General features: G+C 38.8%; 1 protein-coding gene across 16 annotated transcripts in view; it reads left to right on the top strand.

The window, feature by feature from the left end:
• PLCB4 (phospholipase C beta 4) overlaps window positions 1–25,784 on the top strand; it is a 214,531-nt gene that overhangs the window by 151,238 nt on the left and 37,509 nt on the right. For 9 of the 16 annotated variants that reach the window (XM_089519299.1, XM_089519298.1, XM_089519295.1 and 6 more), the window contains 15 exons: window positions 43–151; window positions 2,007–2,217; window positions 3,198–3,291; window positions 3,944–4,023; window positions 4,398–4,482; window positions 9,929–10,019; window positions 11,742–11,837; window positions 12,628–12,728; window positions 13,679–13,723; window positions 14,226–14,261; window positions 19,117–19,258; window positions 19,840–19,924; window positions 20,139–20,263; window positions 20,969–21,020; window positions 24,928–25,030. In XM_089519299.1, coding sequence (XP_089375425.1) covers window positions 43–151; window positions 2,007–2,217; window positions 3,198–3,291; window positions 3,944–4,023; window positions 4,398–4,482; window positions 9,929–10,019; window positions 11,742–11,837; window positions 12,628–12,728; window positions 13,679–13,723; window positions 14,226–14,261; window positions 19,117–19,258; window positions 19,840–19,924; window positions 20,139–20,263; window positions 20,969–21,020; window positions 24,928–25,030 — 1,455 coding nt within the window. The remainder of the gene's footprint in view (window positions 1–42; window positions 152–2,006; window positions 2,218–3,197; window positions 3,292–3,943; window positions 4,024–4,397; window positions 4,483–9,928; window positions 10,020–11,741; window positions 11,838–12,627; window positions 12,729–13,678; window positions 13,724–14,225; window positions 14,262–19,116; window positions 19,259–19,839; window positions 19,925–20,138; window positions 20,264–20,968; window positions 21,021–24,927; window positions 25,031–25,784) is intronic. The other 7 variants (XM_089519297.1, XM_089519294.1, XM_089519301.1 and 4 more) reach the window with 3 other exon arrangements.

Raw genomic sequence — 25,784 nt, 5'->3', positions numbered from 1 at the left:
CTGCACACTATCGCTCTGATTCTGTTTTTTCTCTAACCATAGCATCAACGAGATCCTCGGCTGAATGAAATTTTATTTCCATTCTATGATCCCAAAAGAGCAATGCAGATAATTGAAACATATGAGCCAGATGAAGATTTAAAGAACAAAGGTAAGAAGAAGGTGATATAGGATGATAAACTTTGGTTTTCTTTGAAGATGCTTGTTTATTTGCATAGGACATCTTGACTTTTGCTCCATAGTAACATAATTGACATATCTTATTCATCCTGGAAACAAGCCATTCAGATTATTCACTCTGGCTTTATGACACTGGAGAACAGGCTGCTGTTAGTCCAGTAAAGGTGCCATAAACTAGGACCTTTTAACCTGGATTGCTAAGTATGTGAAGCAGAGTGTCCCCGTAAGGTTCCCACTGGAAGGCAACAGAAACACAAATGAAAGCTTTTTTTTCAAAAGGAATTTTTTACTGAGCTCAATTTTACAGTCATTAAACAGTTAACTGGGGGGTTTCCTGGATCAGCTGTGGTCAACAAATGGTGTAGATTGTAGTTCAAAATGGAGATACCTTAGTTCATCTGATTGCCCTGAAGCATTCATTTTGTATGCCTTTTAATGATTTTATACTGTTTATAAGCTATGGTTGTAACAGGTTTTTTTAAAGAAAAATTGTATTTAAATGTTATTGTTAAGTTTAAGCCAGTTCCTTTTGTTAGCTGCCTTGGGTCCCACTCTTACCTTTCATATAAATAAAATACATACAATTTAAAAAACATATGATAACCACCTAGCTTCTGTAAGTAGATAATGCATATCTTTATATAGCCATCAAGAAGAGCCAGCTGTTTTTTAGTCTTATCCTTTCTGGACTTGATTCCCCCTATGAGTAGTTGCTAAAGTCCTGGTAACACACCTAAAGAATAAAGAAGCTATTGTACCTTCTTGGATACCCTATGTGCAGAACTCTTGTGGGGGTTCTGGTTTAGTGCATGGATCCCACCCCTCAGTGTCTCCATTTAAAAAAAATTGTAATGTAACATAGGTAGGTTTAAAGGTAAAAGATAAAGATTTCATCTTGATATGATTGTCTAGTTGTGTCTGACTTGTAGGGGGTGGTGCTCATCTCCGTTACTAAGCCGAGGGAACCAGCGTTGTCAAAGATGACTCTGTGATCATGTGGCCAGCATGACTAAATGCCAAGGCACACAGAACACTGTTACCTTCCCACCAAAGTGGTACCTTTTTATCTAGTTGCACTTTTGCATGCTTTCAAACTGCTAGGTTGGCAGAAGCTGGGACTAGTGACAGGAAACCATCTCTAGAATTTTCCCTCTACAGATGTAGCTTTCTTTATCTGTTTTTATGAGTGATTACAGCCTTGTCTTTTAGTCTTTTCTTAGATGTTTCCCACTGATTTGAAGTTTTCAGGTTTTTTCTAGCTTCCAGGCTCTTTCTGTAATGTCCCACTCTTCAGAACTTCTAGAGCAACTCAGCAGCACTGACCTCAACAGTTGTTCATGTTTACTCCAAGATAGAACTCACCAATCAATTACAGTGACCAACTTTTCATCCCACCATTCTTTTCTAAATTAAGGACCAAAGGAAGATCATGGAATGTTCACCTTATCTCCTATCAAACTCCAAGAATTTGGATGTCTTTTCTTAATATATAAGGGAGAAACTGCTCTTTGTAGTCAGCTTTATCACAGGCTGCGAAACTGGCAATTAACAATTGTTTGTCAGCTTGTTGTCATGACCTCTACAGATTGTAATTGTGGACTAAGTCTCCGGAACAGGATACAATTCCCTCATATTGTTGTCATTGCTTTCTAAACAATACAGAAGAACATGCATGTCTTCCCCTATATTCCCTCATGCTGTTCCTTAGAAATTGCTCCTGAAAAAAATGCTGAGCCATATTTTACAGCAAAATATGTGGTTTCATAGTCAGTTGAATTGGGAACAGCCTAAGGGGGATCTATAATCCTGGGTTTTGTGCTTTTTAGGTCTCATGTCAAGTGATGGATTTTGCCGATACTTGATGTCCGATGAGAATGCACCTGTCTTCCTTGACCGCTTAGAACTATACCAAGAAATGGAACAGCCTTTGGCTCACTACTTCATTAGCTCCTCCCACAACACGTATTTGACAGGAAGACAGTTTGGTGGGAAGTCATCTGTGGAGATGTACAGACAAGTCCTCTTAGCTGGATGCAGGTTGGTTATGCATGATGATGGTTTAAGGGAATATTGTTAAGGGAAACTACAGTACAAAACAGTTTAAATTTTATCCAGATCACCACTACTACTGATTTAGTGTCTATTACATATGTATGATATAAAAACATACATATATAAAACACTGAATTAAATACTGGACGTATTCTAACAATATTTGTGGAAGATTGCAACAATACCTTTAAAGAAAGAAATTGCAAGATGGACATAGTACACTAGGATTTTTTTTTTTTTTTTTACCAAATGAATGTTGTCGCTTTTCACCATACACATTAACAACAAAACAAAAATTAAATTATATTGGAATGCATTTCAGAGGCATTTGCTAATTTATGAGGGAGTAGCTCTCAGGGACTGGAGATCTGTGTCCATTCACTTAATAATCCTGAAGGGCCACACCTCTCCAGCAGCCCCTCACTCTGCCATTTCCTCCCACCAACAGATTTTTTAAATAAAATACTTAAATAATGATTTGATTCAAGACAAGTACCCCGATTGAGTGTGTGAAGCAATTTGCTGTGTTACTGGTTTCCCTATTCCAGTTTGTGTCCCTGTTATATGAAGGCCTTTCTTGGTCTAGAAACAGCTGGGGAGGGTGGAAAGTGTGGCAACATTGCCTTCTCCCACGCCATGTAGCAGGTTATGGAGATGTTTTGAGTTTTTTAAAAAATGACTTCACATTCATTTTCCCCATGTCTGATGTAAGTGAATCTGTATTTACATGTGTGTACTTTGCATTTAATTGCCTTGAAAGGGAAGGTGAGTTCTGTTCAAAATATGTAAAAACATAATGAGTATCCTTTTCGCTCATGTCATCTTTCTGCACGTACAAAATGCATTTTCAGACAGCAACAACAATGTCACATAATTTGAATGGAATTCTGTATAAAATGTTACAGCTACTTCTTTCAGCAAGAAAAAAAAAAGATTCAGTTCTTCTTTTCACTTTGGGCTTGTAGATGTGTTGAACTTGATTGCTGGGATGGGAAAGGTGAAGACCAAGAACCAATAATAACACATGGGAAAGCTATGTGTACAGACATTCTGTTCAAGGTATGCGTCACATGTAATTTAAAAGGCTCAGCTATAGATCTGGTTTTTGTATTTCTTTCATGTTTTACGGGGAACTCGGCCTCCAGTTGTGTAAACTCCCTCTTTAAGTATAATGCAATTATTCCATGCAGATATATAAAACCACCCCATATCACTAGTCTTTGTTCTGCAGCTTCATTCTGATGGATTGTATATAACCTTCTCTGCATCAGCCTAAAAATGAAACCCTCCCCTAATCTGTGGGGTAATTGTATCCTATGATGGGCTAAACAACAGAAAGATATGATATTTAATGTGGAATAAATTTTATTTTGGTTCTATAAGGTTTTCTGTTTCTATTTTACATCAGTGGAAAGAGAAAGTATGAGACTTACTTTGAATAAGATTTTGCCAATAGCAGTAGACGGGAGAGATCATAGCATTTGTGGTAGTGTATTGTTTACCAGCATAATAGCATTCTTTCAGCAATAGGGAGAACATTGGAAATCCTACTGGCCATTTTGGTGATATAGTACTAAATTGAAACAATCAGCATGAAGTTCTTTTTCAACATATGTTGTATGTACATGTTTTAATATGTGACATCTTTTGTGTTTAAGATAGTTTTGATCGCTTAGTATTCACATGTAACTTTTCCTATTCTGTTTGGAAGGACGTGATTCAAGCCATTAAGGAAACAGCGTTTGTAACATCTGACTATCCTGTCATCCTGTCATTTGAAAATCATTGCAGGTACATCACGAAAAATCATTCCTCTTGCATTTTTAATGAAGCAATTAAGAAGAAAATATGGCAAAACTGTTCCTAATGACAGCATTCTAACATTACTGGGCTAAGTTAAATCTGAGGTCACTTTTGATTATATATTTGTACTTTTTTATTTAAAATGTCATATTTAAATTCTTTCCCACACTAGGTTTAAAACAAAAGTTTTAATATACTTGAAAGCCATTATATACTTCCATATGTTTATTTTAAACCAGTTACCCAATTATTTTAGGTTTTAAGCTTTTGTATGTGGCTGAATATAATTTTCAGTTATGCAACAATAGATTAGATTTAACACCCTATTATATGATCATTCATGATGATGTCTTTTCTCCTAGCAAATATCAACAGTACAAAATGTCAAAATATTGTGAAGATATTTTTGGAGACCTTCTGCTGAAACAACCACTGGAATCACATCCAGTAGGTATCTTACAATCATTTGGTTTACATTGTCTTGTTAAAAACTTCGACAAAATATGGTGGCATGTATCATGTATATTCATAGACCTGGGTGATATTCGGTTTCTGCAACATGAAGCCCCTGAATGCTGTTGCTTCTAGTTATCCTTACTCCTTAATTTCTCAGAATATTCCTTTTTTTGGCACATTTCTCCCCTTGTAAACCTGCTCTTTACAGTTACTCCCTGTAAATCTTATTTATTTATTTATATTTGACAGGGAACTATCCTATTTGTAAGTCATTCAGGAGCCTTTTAGCTGAAAGGCTATAAATAATTTAACCATATGCTCATATGCATACATTCATAGATTTGCTCAAGGGGTCTCTTGTCTGTGAAATCTTATGCCATAATGAACATATCAGTCTTTAAGGTACTACAGAACAGCTGGTTTTGCTGCAGCGGACTAGCATGGCTACTTCCCTGAAAAAATCATAAGGAATAATGATAATAATGTCATTAATGATTATAATAAGATTTTGTTGGTAGTGACATGAGTATACTCTCAAATAACCCCAATGCCACTTACACCATCCTTAATAGATTGTTGTTGTTGTTCTGTGCTGGTCTGTCAAATCATTTCTGACTGATGGCAACCCTAAGGCGAAACTATCACGGGGGTTTCTCAGCAAGATTTGTTCAGAAGGTGTTTGCCATTGCCTTCCTTTGAGGCTGAGAGTGTGTGACTCATCAAGGCCACCTAGTGGGCTTCCATGGCTGAGAGAGGATTCAAACTCTGGTATTCTAGCATCCTATTTCAACAGTCAAACCACTACACCGCACATTTGTCATTCCCGTAAAAACATTACAATATATATTTTTCCAAGGTGGAGATTAATCCCAGTGTGTGTGGGGGGGGAGGAGGAGGAGTGTGAAATAATATGTGAAGTATTAACTGGGATTCCAAGGTCAGTTAAAATAAATTATATAAATAGGCATTTAGTTGTTTTTAATGTGATAATGATATGCAATTAATAAAATTAGTTTTAGCTGTTACGTTAACAAAAGCAAATGGAAAAATTAAAGTAAGTATTGCCTTCTGGCTGCCTTCAGTAAAGCTGGGGTCCAAAGCTCTATAACATTTTAAGCTGAAGAGAACTGAAAAAGCAAGGGCTGCAGTGACTGGTGTTGGAAATGCACTGGGCAGCACTATGGGACACAAAGAGAAATTGCGCAATTTGGCTTTGTTTGATTCTGCTACAACTTGGCAATTCTCAGTAAAGGCCATGGAGTGAGGGCACTGTGAAAATTATTATTAGCTGGCTGTTGATTTGAGTTTCTGTCTACTACAAATGCTATGTACAGGAGCCTGGCAGTTTTCCTTTTGTAGGATTTCTTTTCCAAATGAGACACCATTTCAGGGATAAACCAAATATAATGTTTACATCTTGTTCTCTGTTCACTTCCTCTTTCAGAATATGCTATTCTTCTTTAGGAATGAAACACCTTGTATAGGGACTGCTTTGTTTTATTCATCCCACCCCCCTGTTTTCATTCCAATCTTCTTTACCACAGTCCCCAACATCCTGAATCAGCAAGGAAAATTGCCGTACCATCTGGAGTTTGTAATCAGATGTCTTATGGGCACTGAGGGGCTAAACAGACTGGCATTATACGCCGGCATGAGGGTGTGGTGTATACACACCAGCCACCCACACACTACCATCACACTGGCGTCATGCTGCATGCTGAACCACATGGCGGAGGGTGTCACGGCACTCCGTTGGCACAGCATTTAAACATGCTGCACCAAAGGAGTACCAAAAAGCTGCCACTGCAACAGCACAAATGCCCTTTCTTTGGCAGAAAAAGCAGCCACTTTTTGCAGCTTCTTTTTGTGCCGCAGAAAGGCCATATTGGGGCCACAGCATGCGGTTGCCATGGCTCTGGTCTGGTGCTTCCAGGGGTGGCACGGAGCCGCCCCTTAGGGGCTGTCTGTTGAGCCCCTAAGGGAAGGCTCTTTTTACTTGAAGTTCCCTTGTGGGGTTCCCTCAGTACCCCTGTGACTTGGAGTGAATGAGATACTGCTGAGTCTAGGGTAATAATTGTCTTTCTTACCTCTCAACTCCCTTTACCCAAAAGATGGCTTCTCTTGGTCTTATCTTCTTATATTCTGTGCCAATTCTATGGTCTCTCCTAATCTGTTGCTTCTCCAGGCAAGACACTCTGGAGTTTCAGTCCCTGCTGTATTTCCCTCTGCTCATCTACAGACTGCCACTTCCTCAAAAGCTGTGGCCATTTCTAACTCCATATGTAGGCACTTGTTATATCATGGGGGCTGCTGAAATTCCCACAAACCCTACTATTTTGTTTTCCTTTTGTGTGTGTTTCTATCCTGAAAAAGCTGGTGTACCTTCTTACCTACAAGTTCTGATCCTTTGATAGGCTGTGTCTTCTCAAGCCACATCTGGATCCTTGTTTCCCTGAGAGAGATGTTAGTGACCACACATGGTTACTGACCACCACAGTCAAAACAAAACAAAACACAAAAAAGTTTGCCCACCTGTCCCTACATATGCTCATCTCAAGGCCTCCACTCACATATATTGCTTCTTTCAGCCTTTGAAGAGAAGAGGCGGGAATGTACCCACATGCTGCTTCTGCTTCAGTGAAGGAAAAAAAAGATGTAGAAGAGAGAGGCTATCCATTGTGACCTCACATGACACTGTTCACTTGAAGTAGTGACTGTCTATTGTGATCTCATTGCAGTGTTGCTGCCTGAAGGATAGAGACTAACCCATTGTGAGATCATACTGATGTTGCCTATCTGAAGGAGAGTCACTGGCCCTAGTGTCCTCATAATGAAACTGCCAGCCTGAAGGATAAAGGCACACAAATGTGACTTCATGTTGATACTTTACACTTGAAGGAAAGAGACTGGCTATGGGCATCTCAGACCAGGCATTGCCTGCCTGCCTCTGAGAAACTGGCCATTGTAGTGCATTTTCACCAATATAAGAATGGCACACAACTCACTTCAGTTTTTCATCTAGCACCAAGAATAATGTTGATGTTTTGAATTAGTTCCTGGAGGCAATTTTGGATGAAGACTAACAAATTGTCTAACCCAGACAAGATAGTTGGTCCAAGATGGGGACAGATTCTGAAACAGGGATTCTATCTGTTTTGCATCAGGAAGTACACTTTCTGACAAATCAGGTTCACAGTGTGAAAGTGTTCCTAGACATGGCTTTACATCTAGATCATCAGGTGATGGCTGTAGTTGTAGCAGTGCCTTTGGCCAGCTGAAAATGGTGGGCTGCCTGCACCCATTCTTGAGAACAGACTTGGCAGTGGTCATTAATAGCTGAATTGCATCCTAGCTGGATTATTTAGACATGATTTCTGTGGAAAGTCTTCAGAAGCTTCATTTGGTCCACACTGCAAATCGAAAGATGTCAGTGAGTGCTTACCTGGGAATTGTCTTACACTGATTCTCCAGCATTTACACCTGGTTGCCAGTTTGCCTCTGAGCAGAATTCTAAACGTTAGTGATGATGTTTAAAAGTTCTAAAGGGCATAGGCCCACAATACTTAAGGGGCCACCCCTAGATTTCTGGATGCCTTTCCTTGTGTAAGATGGATGGGTGATTTCTTTCTGGTTCCTGAAAGGTGTTTTATTATGTCAGGCTTTTGTTGTATATGGCAGGTAAAGTTTTTAATACTTTGATTTTAATTGCCGACTGTATCAGAACTGGCATATCAAAGTGGTTAAGAGGCTGAGCAAAGAGTAACACATAGTAATGAATTCAGTCATTCAAATCTCACATCTGCCTTGAACACAAGTGATCTTAGGCCAGCTTCAGTCCTACATCTACAATATGAAAGTAATACTACTTGCCTCCTTTACAGAGTTGTAGCAATGATTACAGTGAGATTAGGCCTTAAGAAATGTCAAGTTTGCAAAAGTGCACAAATATAATGAAAACATTAAAAGGAGTAGCAGTTGCAAGACAGAAATTGCCTTGTTCATCGGTTGTAAAAATCTGTACCGGCTGGCTGAGAGGAAAAAGTGGGGGGAAATGGAGTATCCTGGAAGAGGGCATGGAGGCCTGGCTGGATTCTGAACGGACTGCAGTGTCTTGTTGCAAGACTCATGCTGTTAAGTCTGGGAATTGCAACCTGATTGGTACCTTGCTGAACCTGCCTAATTCCCCACTGCTTCCTAAATGAGCATACAATGGGCCCTTGGTACCTGCTGGGGTTTGGTTCCAGGACAACCCCCCCCCCCCCAATAGATACCAAAATCCATGGATGCTCAAGTACCATTAAATACAATGACATAGTAAAATTGTGCCCCTTACATAAAATTCTAAAAATCAGGATTTCCAATTGCTTTTTGTTTTGTTTTTTAAAAAGTATTTTCAAGCCACAGATGGTTGAAACCATGGATGCAGAATCTATGACTATGGGGGGCTGACTGTATATACATGGCTATTGATTGATTGATTTAAGAAAGTATGATTTAGTAGTCTGACAGTTTGGCTGGCATTTTGTTTCCAGGCACAATTCAAAGTATTGGTTATGACCTATAAAGCCCTATATGGTCCATGCTATTTAGCAGACCGTATCTCCCTATGTGAACCAGCCTGGGATCTGAGATCCTCTGGAGAGGCCCTTCTCCTATGTCCCCAACACAAGCACAGTCCGTGGGGACCCAAGAGAGGGCCTTCTTAGTGGCTGCCCCTAGACTCTGGAACGCCTTTTAAAATGGAATGTTTGTAAAGGACCAGCTTGGGATGTTGTTCTATTTTAAAATATGTTATACAGTTTTCTCTTTTTCAAATGTATTTTATACTTTTAATAGCTATCTGTTTTAACATTGTAATAATTTAATTCCTTTTTAATGCACCTCTTTTCTATGTTTTAATTGTATTGTTCTTTTAATATTGTGAAGCTGCTGTCAGTCCCAGTTGTGGGAAAACAGCAGGATAATAATAATAATAATAATAATAATAATAATAATAATAATAATAGACCAATCTCAGAGGGCACTTTCCTAATTGGCAAGTTATGGAAAGTGCTTGAATAGGATAACATACTTCAGCAAATGCCATGAAAGAGTGGAAGAAAAAGATGGCTATCTTCTCCTTCACTAGAGGTGATGGCAAATTACAGGTGGCTTTGTTCTTTGTGTGGCTTTCTTTTTTTCAAGAAAATTGTGGGCAGAGCTAAGCAAAGGACAATAATACACATTTTAAGGAAGCATGTGCAAAACTCATGTTTATTGTTGTTGTTGTTGTGTGCTTTCAATTTGATTTCAACTTATGGTCATCCTAGAAAACCTGTTATGAGGTTTTCTTGTCAAGATTTGTTCAGAGAAGGTTTGCCATTGCCTTCCCCTGAGGCTGAGAGAGTGTGACTTGCCCAAATTAGTTTTTTAGTTATGCCTTTTTTCTTGTTTATAGCTTGAAGCAGGAAGACCCTTGCCTTCCCCAAATGACCTTAAGAGAAAGATTCTTATAAAAAACAAGAGGTTGAAACCTGAAGTGGAGAAAAGTAAGTACAGTGCAATTAAAAGCATTGGGTGTTAATAACTTACAATAAAAAACAACATTGTATTTAAAACTTCTCAGTTGCTTCCAGTGTTCTCAGGAAATAATAGACTTTTCTTTTGCTGTTGTTTTACTCATTAATGCAGCATGGCAAAATGGCTAATTGGAGGATTGTTGAATTGTTCTGTTATCTTATTAAATTTTGCCTTCTCACGAGATCTTGCTGTGTTTTTACAAGACACACTTTTTGGTATAAAAGAGAATTCTTTGACTATCTGTTTCAGTTTTGTTGTGATTTTTAGTGATGGTGGGTTCTATCTTCACTTTGGTATTTCAGAGTCTTGTAGTTTTGCCAGAGGAACTGGCTAGTTACATTTTGTCTATTGAACTCAAAGAGTGGAAGTAATTCCCTATCTTTCCAGTCCCCATCATAAACCAACTAGCAGACAAACCATTATAAATACAGTGATGAAGTTATTTGGGGACAATAAATGTAGTCCTCTGCGCCATTACTTGGGAGTCAGATGCACTGTGTATAATGGGATTCTCTTTCAAGTAAACCGTCAAAGGATTATAAAATGCTAATATAGCCATACTTTAGTGGTAGAGCGAATGCTTGAAACTCCATATCTTGTCTCTGCTATTTCCTTTTAAGAACTGAGATGTGTTTTAAAATCAAAAACCTGAAAAATGTTTCATATTAGGCCAGTAATTTAATTGTCAATAAAGGAGGCCCATCATCATGGAGTAACACTGAAAGAGACAGGTCACATGAGTAGGGCCAACAACATTTTTACATCACTATTTTTCTCTCAGGGTGGGTCCATACTGGCCAGAATCCAAGAACAGTCCAGACTATTCTGGTCCTGGAGCTGCTCTAATGTCCTGCCAGAGTGCAAGGCACTCAGTTGCCACACTGAATGGCTGTTCACATATGCATCTGCTGTGCTGCCCAGCGCCACTGCTGCAAGTTGCTCACTCTGAAGTAAGAATAAAGTTCCCAGCATCACTCACATGGCTGGGCACCTCATTCTGACCCAGACAAAGTGACTTGCATCAATGGTACCACTGCCAGGTGGCACAGAGGAACATGCATATGAATAGCCACCCAGTGTCGCAAATCCAGAGCAAGTGGTGAAGTGGTTTTTGGTTTGTTTGTCTGTTTGTCCCTCTCTTTAAAAATCCATTTAAAAGATCCTCTTCAAAATACCATTTTAAGAGGGGTTTATGGCAGTTTCAGTGCTGAACAGGCTGGACATTGTCTGGACAGTTCTCGCCAGAACCTGAGATTTGGCCCTGTATCATCAGGACTACTTGCTGTGGAAATGCGGGGAGGATGTTTTATTTGGCTCATGGCCTCATACTACAGAGACTAGTCACAGTCTCATAGGACTAAACCAGATCATCAACCACTTGATTGTGTACTGTATTCTGTGTGACTTCCATATGATGATAATTCATGTGTTTTAGTCAGTAATTCATAAATTAGTCAAGATACCACCAACAAGTTGGGCTGGAATGGAATTTCACAGAGCCCAGACTTTAATGGGCTGACTGAGAATTCTAGATGTCAGTATTCTTCAGTAATGTAATGCTGTCAAAGGTTGGCCTGTCCATTTAAATTCAAGCCTTAACAACTGAATGATTTTACAACATATTTTGACTAATAAACTATGCCCCCCCCCTCTTTTGTATGTGTGTGGTGCATCCATTTTATTTTAAATAGAACAGCTTGAAACTTTGAAAAGTATGATGGAAGCTGGTGAAACTGCTGCTCCTGTCAGCATCTTAGAAGATGATAATGAAGAAGAGATAGAAAGTGGTAAGATGGTATTTTAAAATCATAATCTTTTTATAAACCTCTGCTGACAATTATAGTATCTGAGTTCACTTGGCAGTTAGCCTTAGTGTGAGGCTAATGAATTGCATTTATTGGTTTCTTTGTTTGTGGTCTCATAATGACCATAGTGAGATGAGCTTCCACTCTTGAGGGGGAAAAAAGATGAATATTTATAACTGTCCTGTGTATTCTAAAATTATATGCAGTAAATGCAGTGAGTTCATGAAATATTCACATGTGGACTGATCCCATAGTATTGTGTTGGTTTAATATGTAGGATAGGGGTTTAATGGATTTGAACTACCATGCAGGGCCCACAGAGCTGGTACTGATATTGTGGCTCTAATATTTGCCTCTTAGAAAGGCACATAAGTGCTGTGCAACAGCAGAGGGTGACATGGTCATATCTGCAACCACCTGCAACAGAATATCTTGTTGAGTCTTTGTTATATACTAAGAAGGCCTAAATGAGCAAAGGAGGTAATGGATGATTGCTACAGGTATAGTCATGGAGTGAGCCATTGCCAAACACAGCATTCTCCTTCTGAGGTGCCTCTGATAGCTACTTTTTTGCCTACAGAGTTTTAATCCATATTTTAAGTGCTGCTATATTATTGTTACTGGGAGGAGTTCTTTATTTATGGGTAAGATGGGAGCCTTTTAAAAACTTCTGGTGAACTCTTTGAATTTGATCTGTATTGTTGCCTTCATTTTCACTGTTTCTCCTACTACCCCCGGTCTCTTATTTCTTTTGGCCTATGTGGGCATTTAGCTGACCAGGAAGAGGAAGCTCATCCAGAGTACAAATTTGGAAGTGAACTCTCTGCAGATGACTTGAGCCAAAAAGAATCTGTAGCCAACAATGTGAAAAAGGTAAGGCTGCTTTTTCTGCATATATTTTAATTAAAAGACACGTCATTAAGATGGTCATGAAAACTGGATCAGAGAGGATTTTCATACCTGGCTGAATTGCTGAGGAAACATCACTAAAATGTCCCTCAAACATGGGGGAAGCGTGCATGTGTGGAAGCCAGGTGCGCTTCCTCAATCGTCATGCAATCGTCGCTCCCACACACACGCGCTTCCTCCATGTTTGAGGGACATTTGAGTGACATTTTCCCAGTGATTCAGCCAGGTATGAAAATCTTCAAAGTGTGCAGTGCAGATACTCAGAGAAAGCTACATCTCATGTTCTGTGCACATTGTATTGATTATCCTTGTGTGTATGTGATTTGGATCAGAGTCACGAAGGGAGGGTCTGACTTTATTCACTGCAGGTTGCTGCTGGACAGAACTGCTTTTGTGTTATACTTAGCCTTCACTGTACAGTGAATCTGTCTTATTCACCTTATGAATAAAGATTTTACAATGAATAACTGTGGAAATAATTAGCGAGCCAGAATTCTGTAAAGTTAGAAGAAGCATTTGAAAGAGCCAGTTTGAGATTGGTAGCAAGGCATCATAAAAACAGGCGAATAAAGGTATTGCTCTCGTTGCTGTTAATTGGTATAGTTTACTATTCCATTCAAGGTACCAAGTGGCTCTTTGTTATGAAACATTGCAGTTAGCAAAGTAAACAGATCAAATCCTGCTAACTCAAGGAGAAAATTAAAATTCTGAAACATTTTATAACTTTGTTCATGTTGGTATTCTAGCTCCTTCTTTCTTACCTAGTTATCTTCTGATCTTGATCGAGGTGGCTCTACCAGTAGAAACTCTCTTTATCATCAGCTTTTTTTTCTTTTAAAAATGTCTCTGAACTAAAACTACTAATTCAAGAATGCCAACACAACTCACTTGCTTTTTCTTTGCTTCCTATGGAGTTTCAGATTCCATCTAACCAAGTTGGGAGTTGTCCATTTAGCACGGTATGTTTGTGGCTACATGAAATAAAAGGCATGCAACTCCTTCCCGTTAATTAGCATGTCCTTGGTTATGATCTGGGTTGGCTGCTTTCATCCCCTAGTATTTAGCTATGTAATAGATATTCCAGAATAATGTCTTCAGATGTCAATCTCTATTAACTTCAGGGACAGAATTGTCGACAGCTCCTCAAATGTGAAGTATGGAGCAGCTTCAGTTCATTGGTTTTTTCATCCAGTGCTGACATGGACCCAGATACAATCCCTGATCTTATTCCCACTTATACCTTGTCATCCCTTCTGCACCAAGGGCCTTCCCTTTGCTACCTTGCAAACTGCCTTGCTTTTTAAACAGCAGCTTTAGTTTAAGCATACACCTAGTGGAAAGGATAATTTTAAAATGAAAAGTCCAGTTCTCCCTCTTGCTTTATGCCTTCCCCGTTCCCTTTGAGTTATGAGTATGTGATACTGCAACTTCTTTGGATAATATCTGTATTTTTCCCCTTAGGCTGTGGACGATTCTGAACAAGAAAACAATAAAAAGGTGACCCATGAGATATTTTACAGCTTTTAATTTCTTCATTTCTGTGCACCTAACAAGCCTGCTTTGTAGAATGCATTCTTAACTCACTGCATCATTTAGCCTTCTCTTTAGCTATTCCTCAGGATTTATTAGATTATTTATGATTGTCATGGTGGCTCTTTCTTTATAGATCCAACTACCCCTCCTTCTGTCTAGGGTAGTTGGGTGCTTAAGTTGTCTGCATGCCTTCGCTGCCTTGGGCTAATGCAGATGTTTACGTAGTTAGCTCATTGAAGAATGATTGGCCACTTTGACTTCCTTCTCCTCTCTTCATATCCCCCTCTACTCTTGCTTTCTCTTTTTCTTTTTCTTTCTTTTCTTTGGGGCAGAGGTGGTGGTTGCATGTTAAACTTTTCTCTGGCAACGCTTCGCTTGAACCTCCTTCTACTGCTGCCCATTCTCCATGTTTCTCGTCTGTGAAGATTCTTCTGATTCCTACAGGCCTACCAAGTATGAGTTTCTGTCTGCCCATCTTTTATGGTTTTTCTGTTGTTTATATAGAAGAGGCCAACCATTCTGAAATGGCTTGGAATTATGCCACAGCGATCAAATCAGTTCCATATGAACTGATCCACCACTATCTTTTATGAATGTACATCTTCCTAAATTTTGTTTTTACAGGCAGAAATGAATAATTTTAGCATTTCTCTCCTCCCTGTGAAAAAGTCTGCCAAAACTGTAAAGTTTTTGAAAACTACCTGTAGTTCAGGATTTACTCTGTCCAAAACAAAATACACATGGTTTTAAATGTAGAAAATGGCATTCTGTGCTTAGAAAACAAGTTTCCTTCACAGTATACACGTTTGCTGCACAGAAAGCAAGATTTTCTGCAAAGAAAATATTTTTATCGTTTTTTGTGGGAGGGGTTGGGCTGTGTGTTTGTGTTCTGGAAGAGTTTATTTCTGATGTTTTGCCAGCATCTGTTGCTGGCAACTCCTGGATTCACTGCAGGGAACATAATAGTACAGAGGATCGAGGAGTTGCCAGCCACAAATGCTGGTAAAATGTCAGGAATAAACTTTCTGAACATGACAACATAGCTCAAAAACCCCACAAAAAACTATGCTTTCTGGACGTGAAAGCCTTCAACTTCACAAAATATTTTAATACACGGATTTTTTCCCCGTACAGATGTACTTGTTTCTGTGCATAAAATACTGCCCTTTTTTTTGGAAATATATATGTTTTGTATAGAGCAATTCCTGAACTTCAAGGATTTTTGTACCTCTAGTATACCCATTAGGATTTCCAGCACTCGAGAAACGTATTTTTCATTCATTTTCAATTATTTTCTAATACCCTTTCCACTTCCTACTATCTTTTCAAAGGGCATGCAAAATATTTCATAGCTAATTATGGACCAGGAGAAATGTCAAAGAAAAATGTCAAGGAGAACATGACAATAGATTTGAAAGGTTGATCTTTCTTTCCATATTTTTCTTAGTTAGAGGAATATTGACTTTAAAATAGACGTGCAGTTAAAATAGTTAACTGTTTAAAAGGACAGATGGAAAAAGAGACATCTTTCCTGGATTACAGCCTTCTCTCTCTTTTGTCCCTCACCCTATAAGCATCTCATACTTGCAGGCTTTCTTCTGATATATGATACAAATTCTTGTTGCAGATCATTTAACAGCTCTAGGCTATTGCCAAGATATTGACTAGCTGCTATAGAATGATATGAACATTGTGCCTTTTTAATGGAAATGGCAGTGAAGTAAAGGGCAATTATATTGAATACTTTCTTGGTGGGCAGGAACTGGGGAAAGAGTAAGATGGAGGGGGAATCTGTTCCTGCCACTTCTAGCTCTAGAAGCAGCCTGCATCTCAGAAGTAGCCAAGGAGCCTTGGGTGCCCATTTATACTTAATGTAATATGACAGCCAGATGCCAACTGAAAAAAAGAGAAAAACTTCCAAGATTTCTGTTTCCCCTGCATTGCAAAGTAAGTAGGTCACAAGGTGGAATTGTCAAGGGATCCTTCCCTTTTTTTTTTTTTTTTTTTTTTGAATGGTGACTAATATTCATACAACTGTGGGTTGGATCCAAAACTAGATTTCCAATGCAGACTGTTTCTTTGGAAGACTGTTTTCTGCCTTGTGCTATATAGTATTGCATGAGAAAAATAACAGTGAAATCTAAAAATCTTCTACATGCACAAGAACATAGAGCAAACTCTTGATGAACAAGAACTTGAAGCTCGCTGAAGGATTTGTTCATTATAACAATGCATGAAGAGTTTTGCAAATCCTTGTGCAAGCACATGAGAACAGCAGAAATAGCAGCTCATGGTTCTTTGGATCCAATAATGCATGCATGAGACTTGGAGGTTATGTACTATATTATAACAGACCTATTGAAGTTTTAATTATTGAGTACCTTGTAATTATTCCTTTCTCCTGTCCCTCTCCACTAATGGTGGGCAACTGTGAAAGGTTATGGGGGCCCCAGGACACCTTGAAAGACCTCACACACACTTACACAAGGTGCACACACACACTCTCACACACACTTTAGAAAGAATTGTCTCCAAACATCCTCTATGTCTCCAAATGCCCTCTAGGACATTTTCTCCATTATTATTATTATTGTTGTTGTTGTTGTTATTATTATTATTATTGGTTCTCCATGACCATTTTAGATCTGGAAGAAGCCTTTCTATAGCAACAGGAAATCAGTTCATGTGCAATTCCTGTTTTAGAAAAAGCCCTCTCCTGGGTCTAAAATGGCCCAAAGCGCCAAAAACATGGTGAAAATTTCCATTGTGTCCCCTAGATCACACCTGGGGACAAAAAGGGTTTGATGGGTTTTGCAGGGGGCAGGAATCAAAGAAGTTTATTGCACCAGGATGGATTCGGAATGGAACAAAAGGGGGCAGGAATGAGTGCGGAACAAGTGGGGGATGCATTTTACCACACACAAAAGTCCCCATTCCGTTCCCTTCCCTTCTGTTCCGTTCCCCATCCATCCCACAGGAGGCAATTTTTGAGAATGGTTACTGAACCGTTCTCAAAAATCGCCTCCTGTTGGACGGATGGGGAACGGAAGGGAAGGGAAGGGAACGGAATGGGGACTTTTGTGTGTGGTAAAATGCATCCCCCACTCATTCCGGCCCCATCCTGGCCCCTTTTCTATCGCACAAGGTCCGTTCCAGGGGCCTGTGTGATATTCTCTGAGGTTTTGGTTTGGGTTGGTTTTTGGAGGGTTTTTGTTTGTCTTTACTTCTGAAGGGCCTGGACCCAAACAAATGGCTCCTGGGGTGTTGCATGATGCCACTCTTTCCTCTACTTTACACCAGCTATAGCCTGTTAGAAGTACAAAAAAGAAGAAAATTACTCTCTTTTACTATTACTGACATAGAGAATGGCCATGATTTTTATACATTGGAGCTGTTGAAAGAAGCTGACATTTTTGAAGCTTGTTTATTTCTACCTGGGATGAGTCACCATTTATGATCTTTTTTCTTCTGTCCTGGTCAAAAGGGCAAGGCACTACCATCACTACTAGCCCTTGAGAGGATGGAAACAAGAGCTCCATCCAGTTTGCTACAGTTTAGATCAGTGCTGACACTCCTCAGCCTGTAGGGAAGTACCATGCCTGAAGGCAGCACTGCTCCCTTCTTCTCTCCCTCTTCTTTCTTCAAACAGGATAGGGTTGAAGGATGGCCGATGATTCAGGAGGCCTTCTACTGGCCTTTGTTGACATGGGAATGGAGGAATGACTTTGTTTCCAAATGACAAGGTGGCCATTTTGGCAACTGCTTGGCACTCGTCTTTGTAGATTTCTATTAGCTAAGTGTAGTAACACCACAGGAGGCATTAGTGAAGGGTAGATGGTATTCCAAGTCAAGGTTTAGCACTGAATAAGATAATATGTAGGGTAGGTATTTTGTATTTATCTTAGGAAGGTGAATAATTCCCAAAAAATCCATGTTCCTTCACCCTGGGTCTCAAGATGAAACACTGAAAACACACATTAAGGTGTGTGCCAGCATAGTGCAGTGGTCCGACCATTGGACTATGACTCTGGGAACCTGGTTTGAAATCCTCACTTGTCCATGGAAATCCACTGGAAGACCTTGGGCAAGTCACTGTCTCAGCCTTAGAGGAGAGCAAAGGCAAAGGCAAACCCTTCTGAGCAAATCTTGCCAAGAAAACCCTGTGAATTGGCCATCTTAGGTTCAACATAAGTCGGAAATAACTTGAAGTCAACAACAGCAAATTAAGCTTAGGTGTGTACTAAGGTCATAAATTGGAAAATTAAAAATACACACTGAGGCCAAGTATAGAGCACAGGACACTCTGTTCTCCATGTGACCAGATACTGTCTGTATCTCTAATAAAGGTGAATCTTAATCTTTAGCCCTGTTTCCATCAAATTTCAGAATATTGTACTGTATTTCTCAAATTCATCCTTTGTTTCCCTTGCCCCCACTCTTGATTTGTTTACTGAGCCCTATATTTCCCCCTTGCTTCCCTTTCCAAAAAATTTTAAATGTATATCGTAAATTCTGTTGTCACAAAACAGGAACTTCCTCCTAGTATTTAAATTGCTCTGGAAAGAGCTGATGGTGACACAGAATAATCAGTAATCATGATAATAAGATCTTTAACTACAGATGTACTCAGACACTCTACATGTCTTATATGTAAGCATAATGTGCATGCGCTGGTGATGGAATAGGGCTCTTTTATGTCATTATCCATGTATGCTCTCTGCTAAAAATTCTGACCAAATCCTCTTTTAAATTCATTACAGTTTAGCCCTCCAAAAGGTGCTGTTAATGATATATTTCTTTGTTCTGAATTTGCTTTCAGGGTGTGATAACTGCAGAAGATGAGCAAGCATGGATGGCTTCTTACAAATATGTAGGTGCCACAACTAATATACATCCATACTTATCAGCGTTGATCAACTATGCCCAACCTGTAAAATTTCAAGGTTTCCATGTAGCGGAAGGTAACTAAAAAGGTTCAGTTAATGTAAAATATATTTTCCAACTTTTTTTAAAGTATTATTAATCTAGTTATGAAGTTTACCTTACATTTTTCCTGACATTTCATTTCATCCTTTGTCCACATGGAGGCACCAAATTACGAGATGTGAACCTATTTCAGCAATGCCAAGCAAAATTGTTACATGGTACAAATGCCTTTGGCTGGCTTGCTTTTCACTGCTCAGTAATATGTGGTTATTGTAAATATGTATTTTTAAAATTATAATACTCATTTAACTTTCAGAAATATGAATTGCCATTGATATTTTAGCTCGGAACATGGTGAATTCATAATTTGAGGGAAATGGCAACATTATCACTAATTTGAAAAGTCATTGTGTTGAAGAAGATGACTGAGAAACAAATGAGCGAAATTTGATTTTTGTTGAATTTAATTTATCTTTTTATAGATTTTTATACTGTGCCTTTTCTTTACTAAGAATCTCTGAGGTATTTGTGTTCAGAAGTTTAACTTCATTTTTGATATTCTATTAATTTTGCACCCAAAGTTTTACAATGGAATTTTTACTTATTTTCTTTTTAGAACGCAACATTCACTACAATATGTCGTCTTTTAATGAGTCTGTTGGTCTAGGTTATTTGAAAACACATGCAATTGAGTTTGTGAAGTATCCTTTTATGGAGAGTACTATAATAGGACTGTTTTAACATTACCACTGATGAGGGATAGTACTTGGTACCCAAATAATGCACAACCATTTATTAAACATGATCATTGTAGTGTCAAATGCCTTATGAACTGGAACATTTGGGGGTAAAAAAGAACATGAAGTGTGAGCAAATGTTGCTTGGTTATTCCATTTTCTTTAACAAATAACACAGCTATAATAAACGTCAAATGAGTCGGATTTACCCAAAGGGAGGCAGAGTGGATTCCAGCAATTACATGCCTCAAATTTTCTGGAACGCTGGATGCCAGATGGTCTCACTCAACTATCAGACTCCAGGTAGACAGATACATCTACTGCATCTGAATATCAAGGAAAGGCAGCTTAAACTGTAACTCTCTGCCAGATGTCATCATTTTTGCTCCTGGCATTATTGAATAATGTGTGCCAGGCCAAGCAGGCACTAAGGTTGTAAGTAGGGAAGCAAAAAAACTATAGAATTTGCCATTTTGCATTACAGAGTTAATTAGTATAGTTGCAGAGGCTCACAGAGGTTTTGGAACGCTACAGACCCATTCCAGGGCCAATGCAGTAAAGTTCATAGTCAGTGTTTCTGTCTGCCACATGAATCTGCAGAAAAGAAAGGAGAGGATGGGAAAAATCTGTCTTGCTAATGGCCATCCATCCATTCAGCTTTTGAATTCAGTCCTATTAGACTTAAAGTAGGAGGTTCACTAGGAGCCGGTAGAATTGCAGAAACATGAACTAGTTGGTTCGTAAGATATACAACATTTTGATGCTTTCTCAAGTGTCATAGCATGGAAGGTAATGGAAAGCCATTGCTCATTTGAAATGCAGTTTTATCTTCAGCAGGATTAAGCATGTGTAGATTTGAGAACAAGGACTTTCAGTGAATACACAGGAGATGTTTTCTCGTTAAAATGGCTGTCCTGGACAAATTATCCCTTTAGATTAAAAAGGCTGTTCAGATGCAGCAAGTGTTACTCAGGAATGAAGTGCTAAACTATTTTTGTCTCTTGACAGATTTAGCAATGCAGTTGAATCAGGGAAAATTTGAATATAATGGGTCATGCGGGTGAGTAATGATTTAATCTGTTGTCATTATGGAGAACTATGTCACTTTTAATTATGTGGTGCATATGAAAAGCAGGATGTAAAGATTAAATTCTCTGTACTGTTTTATAGAAGGGAGCTCAAAAACCAGGGTCTAATTACACTTAGGGGGGAAAGAGGCTAAAGAAGAACCTGAACGTGTTCTGTAAATACAGGAAGCACTGTTAAGACTTTACAGAAGGATTATTTATTCAGGTTAAATCAAGAGTTGGCAAAGTGTCACCCAAGAATTGCATGCGTTCCCCTCAAGGCTACCCAGTGGGTATGGAATGCCCCCTTTTTATTTTTATTCATTAAAAAAAAATGTACCAGCTTTTATCATTGGTATATTGGTACATGTTCTCCTTGGGCTATTTTAGGCGCAGGAGAGAAGTTTTCAAAAGCAAGCAAACAAATAGAAAGTAAGGTCTCTACTACACATAAAACAACCTACTCCTACTTCCCCCCATGGCAGAATTGTCTAAGGAGCATGAGTGACATTTTGAGTTTAAATTCTAAATTTGAGTTTAAATTCTAAAAAAATTAAAATGGGAGATTTTAGGGGAGTTGTATGGTGGGCCAGTGTGGCCCTGCCAGCACATGGCTGTTGCCCATGTCTGGCTTAAATGCTATGTTGAGTTAAGGTCTAATTAACTCTGGCAAATATAGGTTAGAAACGTTAATGTCCGGTGAGGCATTTTAAATATTGAATAAACGTTTTAAAACTTCCTTGGTAGTTTTCCGAGAACATTCACAACAGCAGAAGATCTAACTGTGATAAAACACAATTGTAAAAAGCAGAAGTGTTTCAGGGCCATACTCTTCATGATGGCAACAACCCCGTTTTGTTATGTGTCTCCGTCCTCCAGTCATGTATGAAGTAAGATTGGAGGAGGTCTGCTTTTCATCACCAGCTGGAGAATGTAAGATCTTTCTGTCCTTCATATCTAATGGTCTGCCCCAGGCACTTCTTCCACACTGCTCATTTACAGAGTTGGAACTAGGCCAGTGTTAAAGATTGAATGATGGGGATTTATATCCACTTCCTATCATCCAGGCACCCCTTTTGATGTTATAGTTAGACTATCAATACCCTGCTTTTGCACACTGTTCAGTCAGGCATCAACCGCACCTACCACTATTTGGCTTAGTTTGGCCCTCAGTAATTCCTCTCTCAGATCAGGAACATTTTGGTTTCCCTTCAGGCACAGGCTATTCGTGCATACGAGCTATTTGACACTGTTTAGTTCAACTTCTTTAATTCAAAGAATTAAAATCATTACAGACTTCCTTGGCAGATGGTCCCTTTTGTTGTTGTTTGTTCTTACTCTCATTATGAATGACATACTGCAGATTGGAAATGAGTTAGGGTAAACTGCTTATTTTTGCAGTTCAATTGAACTGCGGGCCACACATGAGGTTTCATCTGGAAGGATATCCTTAGTGAAGATACTGGGATTTTTGTTTTGCTTGGCTGTTTACTATTTGATCCCTTGCCCAATAGATGCAGAAAAAAACTCTTTTTCTCTCACACACATACACTTCCCAAACTTGTTTCCCTTTTATCTTCCTTTATTTTATTCTTCCTTAGCTTCCAGTTTACCTTGATGAAAAAAGAAAGGAGATTTTCAATAACAGCTGCAAATGCTGTAAAAATACAAACATGATTACTATTGCATCTCACCAGTGCTAATCTGGATTACTATGATGTTCTCTATGTTGGGCTGCCTTTGAAAAGCACTCACAAACTTTAGTTAGCGCTAAGAGTTGCAGGCAGGTTCTTAACTGAGGCTGGTTTTAGGGAGCACACAACTCTTTTGTTGCAACAGTTCCACTGGATGCCAGTCCATTTCTGGGCACAATTCAAAGTGCTAGGTTTGATTAGGCCCAGGATATTTGAAGGACCGTATTCAGTAGAGATCTAAGATTGTCTGGAGAGGTCCTTCCCTCTGCCCCAGCACTTTCTCGTACTCATTTGATGGAAACTAAAGAGAGGACCGTCTCAGTAGCTGCTACCAGACTTTGGAACTTCCTCCCTTGAGATGCCAGGATGGCTCCATCCTTTCTTTCTGTCTGTCAGCAAGTTAAAACTCATTTGGTTTTTTTTGTTTGTTTTTTGTTTGTTTGTTTTTTGCTGTCAGACTTTTACAAAGTGATTAGGGCCAGGCTGTTAATGCTGTGTGGTTTGTGTATAGTCTTTTAATGAATTTTAATACTAGTACTTTTATTAATGTTTTGTATAGTTTTAGTGTTAAATTGGTTTTGTTTTAAATATGCTGTTATAAAAAGCTAATAACAACAAAAACAACTAAAATAAAAGCAGCAAAAACTATAAATGCACATTTCATCCTCTGCATACTCTGCTAAGACACAACAGTGTACGTGCCAAAGCATAAATTTATATATACTGTACAGATGAATCTAAAACACTGTGTTTTAAAAGAACAGATTGTAGGCAAGTTACTAATAGTTCATTTCTCTTTTGCTTATGCATGCATGCATATTCAGTCGAATTTAATTATCCATTTTCATTGCACCCATGTAGACATCATCAGTTGATGCTGATTTATTTGCCTTTGGAGTTATTTGAATGTGTGTTTTTTCCTTACTGGAGAGTAGAAAGGGATGACTGGTATCAGATCTGTAAACTAAATGAGGTGTTGTGGGTACTGGCCCCTTCCATTAAAATTCTTTGAAAAACTGGGTTTGTATTCAGCTGTCTAGATATCAAATCTGGCAGTGTTGAAGTTGGTGCAATGTATGGTTTTTGCTGGTTGTGAGGTTTAAACGATAAGAAATCACTAATTTATATGGATTTGAAGTTTCATAAATGGCCTTCTGGAGGTGGACAGGATTTATTTGTTTTTCACTCTAAAATTGTACTGGGGTTACATTTGCAAGATGACTTTGCCATAAACTTTTTTATAGTTTTTATGTAAAACATAACTTGGTCAAGGCTCCAACCTTTACTCCACAAAAGAGTCACAAAGGCATTCAGGCAACCATGTAATACACAGCCTTAACACATGCTCAGCCACTTGGATAAGAAGCATCAATTAAAAATAACCAAATTTGGAGTTTGGTCCAGTTATTCTGTAAGGAAATCACACAAATGGTTCAGATTATAAAAAGAAATGTCTGAAAAGATTCAGAGATAATACAAACCATGGCTCAGTACATACGGGCCTTGAAGCACGCCCTCATCACATGCTAGGGTTGCCTTGGGGCGGTGCTTCCAGACGCCCCTCAACCCTAGCACGTGATGAGGGCATCAAAATGGCGGTGCAAGCGCCACATGGCATTTTGACGCAAGTGCCACACGGCATCTGCACGGCGCCGCACGGCACTTGCGTAACAAGTGCACCAGCGGCACACTTGTTGCGGCGTAGCCACAGCATAAAAAGAACCCGCTTCTTGCGGGTTCTTTTTCTGCTGCAGGGGAGACGTGTGGTTTGGCAGCTGCAGCTTCCCTGCAGGGGGGAGGCGTAACACGCCATAATGTACTAATTGTTGTGTTTTTACTTTTTATGTTTCAGTGAGTAAAATTTTGAATGTTTATCTTTAACTATATGGTTTGAAAACTAGTAATGGTGCAATACATTTTCAGAATGATGATAATCAATGTATAGTCTACTTTTGTGTATCCCACACCACTCAAGGCATCTAAGAGTAATAATTTTTAAAATCCAGTAAAAGTATTTTTTTAAAGGATGAAAACCTAACAGTATCTCTTTCTTTCTTTCTTTCTTTCTTTCTTTCTTTCTTTCTTTCTTTCTTTTTATTTATAGAATTTATCTCCTCTCAGCCCACTAAGGTCTCCAAGATGATGCACTTTGATAAAAAAAAACACTTTGTTTCACATATAAAAATCATGCCTTTTTTATTTAAAGGTTTCTTCTTAAACCAGATTTTATGAGGCGACCCGATCGGACATTTGACCCTTTCTCAGAAACTCCTGTAGATGGTGTAATTGCAGCAACTTGTTCAGTACAGGTAGGAGGCATGAATGCCACCATATATGACATAACCCCGCCTAAAACAAGCTACTTTGCTAAAAGAAAATACACTACTTGACAAAAAATGGATAGAGTTCATTTAAATTGGATGGGAGTAAATATCAGATTTGCTTCTTCTTGCATTTGAATTTTTTTAAACTCAGTTTTTTTCCCTCTCAGATATGGAGTAGGGAGGAAGGTATACTTGCTAAATTCTGTTTTTTAAAAAAGAAAAAGAAAAATATATGCACTGAGTAAATTCAACAGATGTTGTAAATTTAGCTATTCCCAACATGAAAACAACCACGTTGTCCCTACCTGCCTGCTATTTAAGTGTTTAAGATGAGAAGACTTTCAGAAAAAGGAGATGTTAAGCTTAATTCATTGCCAGGATCTCTGAGTGCACTGATCAACAGTGAACCTAAATTAAGTTCTTACCCCTTCATTCTTTTCTAAGGGCTACAACTCAGAGGCAGACTCAGAGGCAGAGTCAATGTGCACAGAATACCAGATTCAGCCCCTGTTGAAGAACTTCAGGAAGAAAATCAGAAATATTTCTCCCTAAAATCTTGGACTGTTCATATGAGGAAGAAATAATGATAAATTAGATGATCTAATTTAATATAAAGTAGTTTCCTTTGTTCATATCTTGTGCGACTTCCTGTGAACCTTCTTTCTTGAGACATATAGGCGCATTACAGACCGCCCCAAAGGCCTGTAGGTGCGCCTTTCCCCAGTGTATCGGGGCCTCA

Source organism: Sceloporus occidentalis, unplaced genomic scaffold (assembly GCF_023333645.1).
Source record: "Sceloporus occidentalis isolate IW3139 unplaced genomic scaffold, rSceOcc1.0.p SCAF_4, whole genome shotgun sequence".
Taxonomy (NCBI): domain Eukaryota; kingdom Metazoa; phylum Chordata; class Lepidosauria; order Squamata; family Phrynosomatidae; genus Sceloporus; species Sceloporus occidentalis.
The sequence above is the reverse complement of the archived record's forward strand: the minus strand, read 5'-3'. Positions and strand labels throughout refer to the sequence as shown.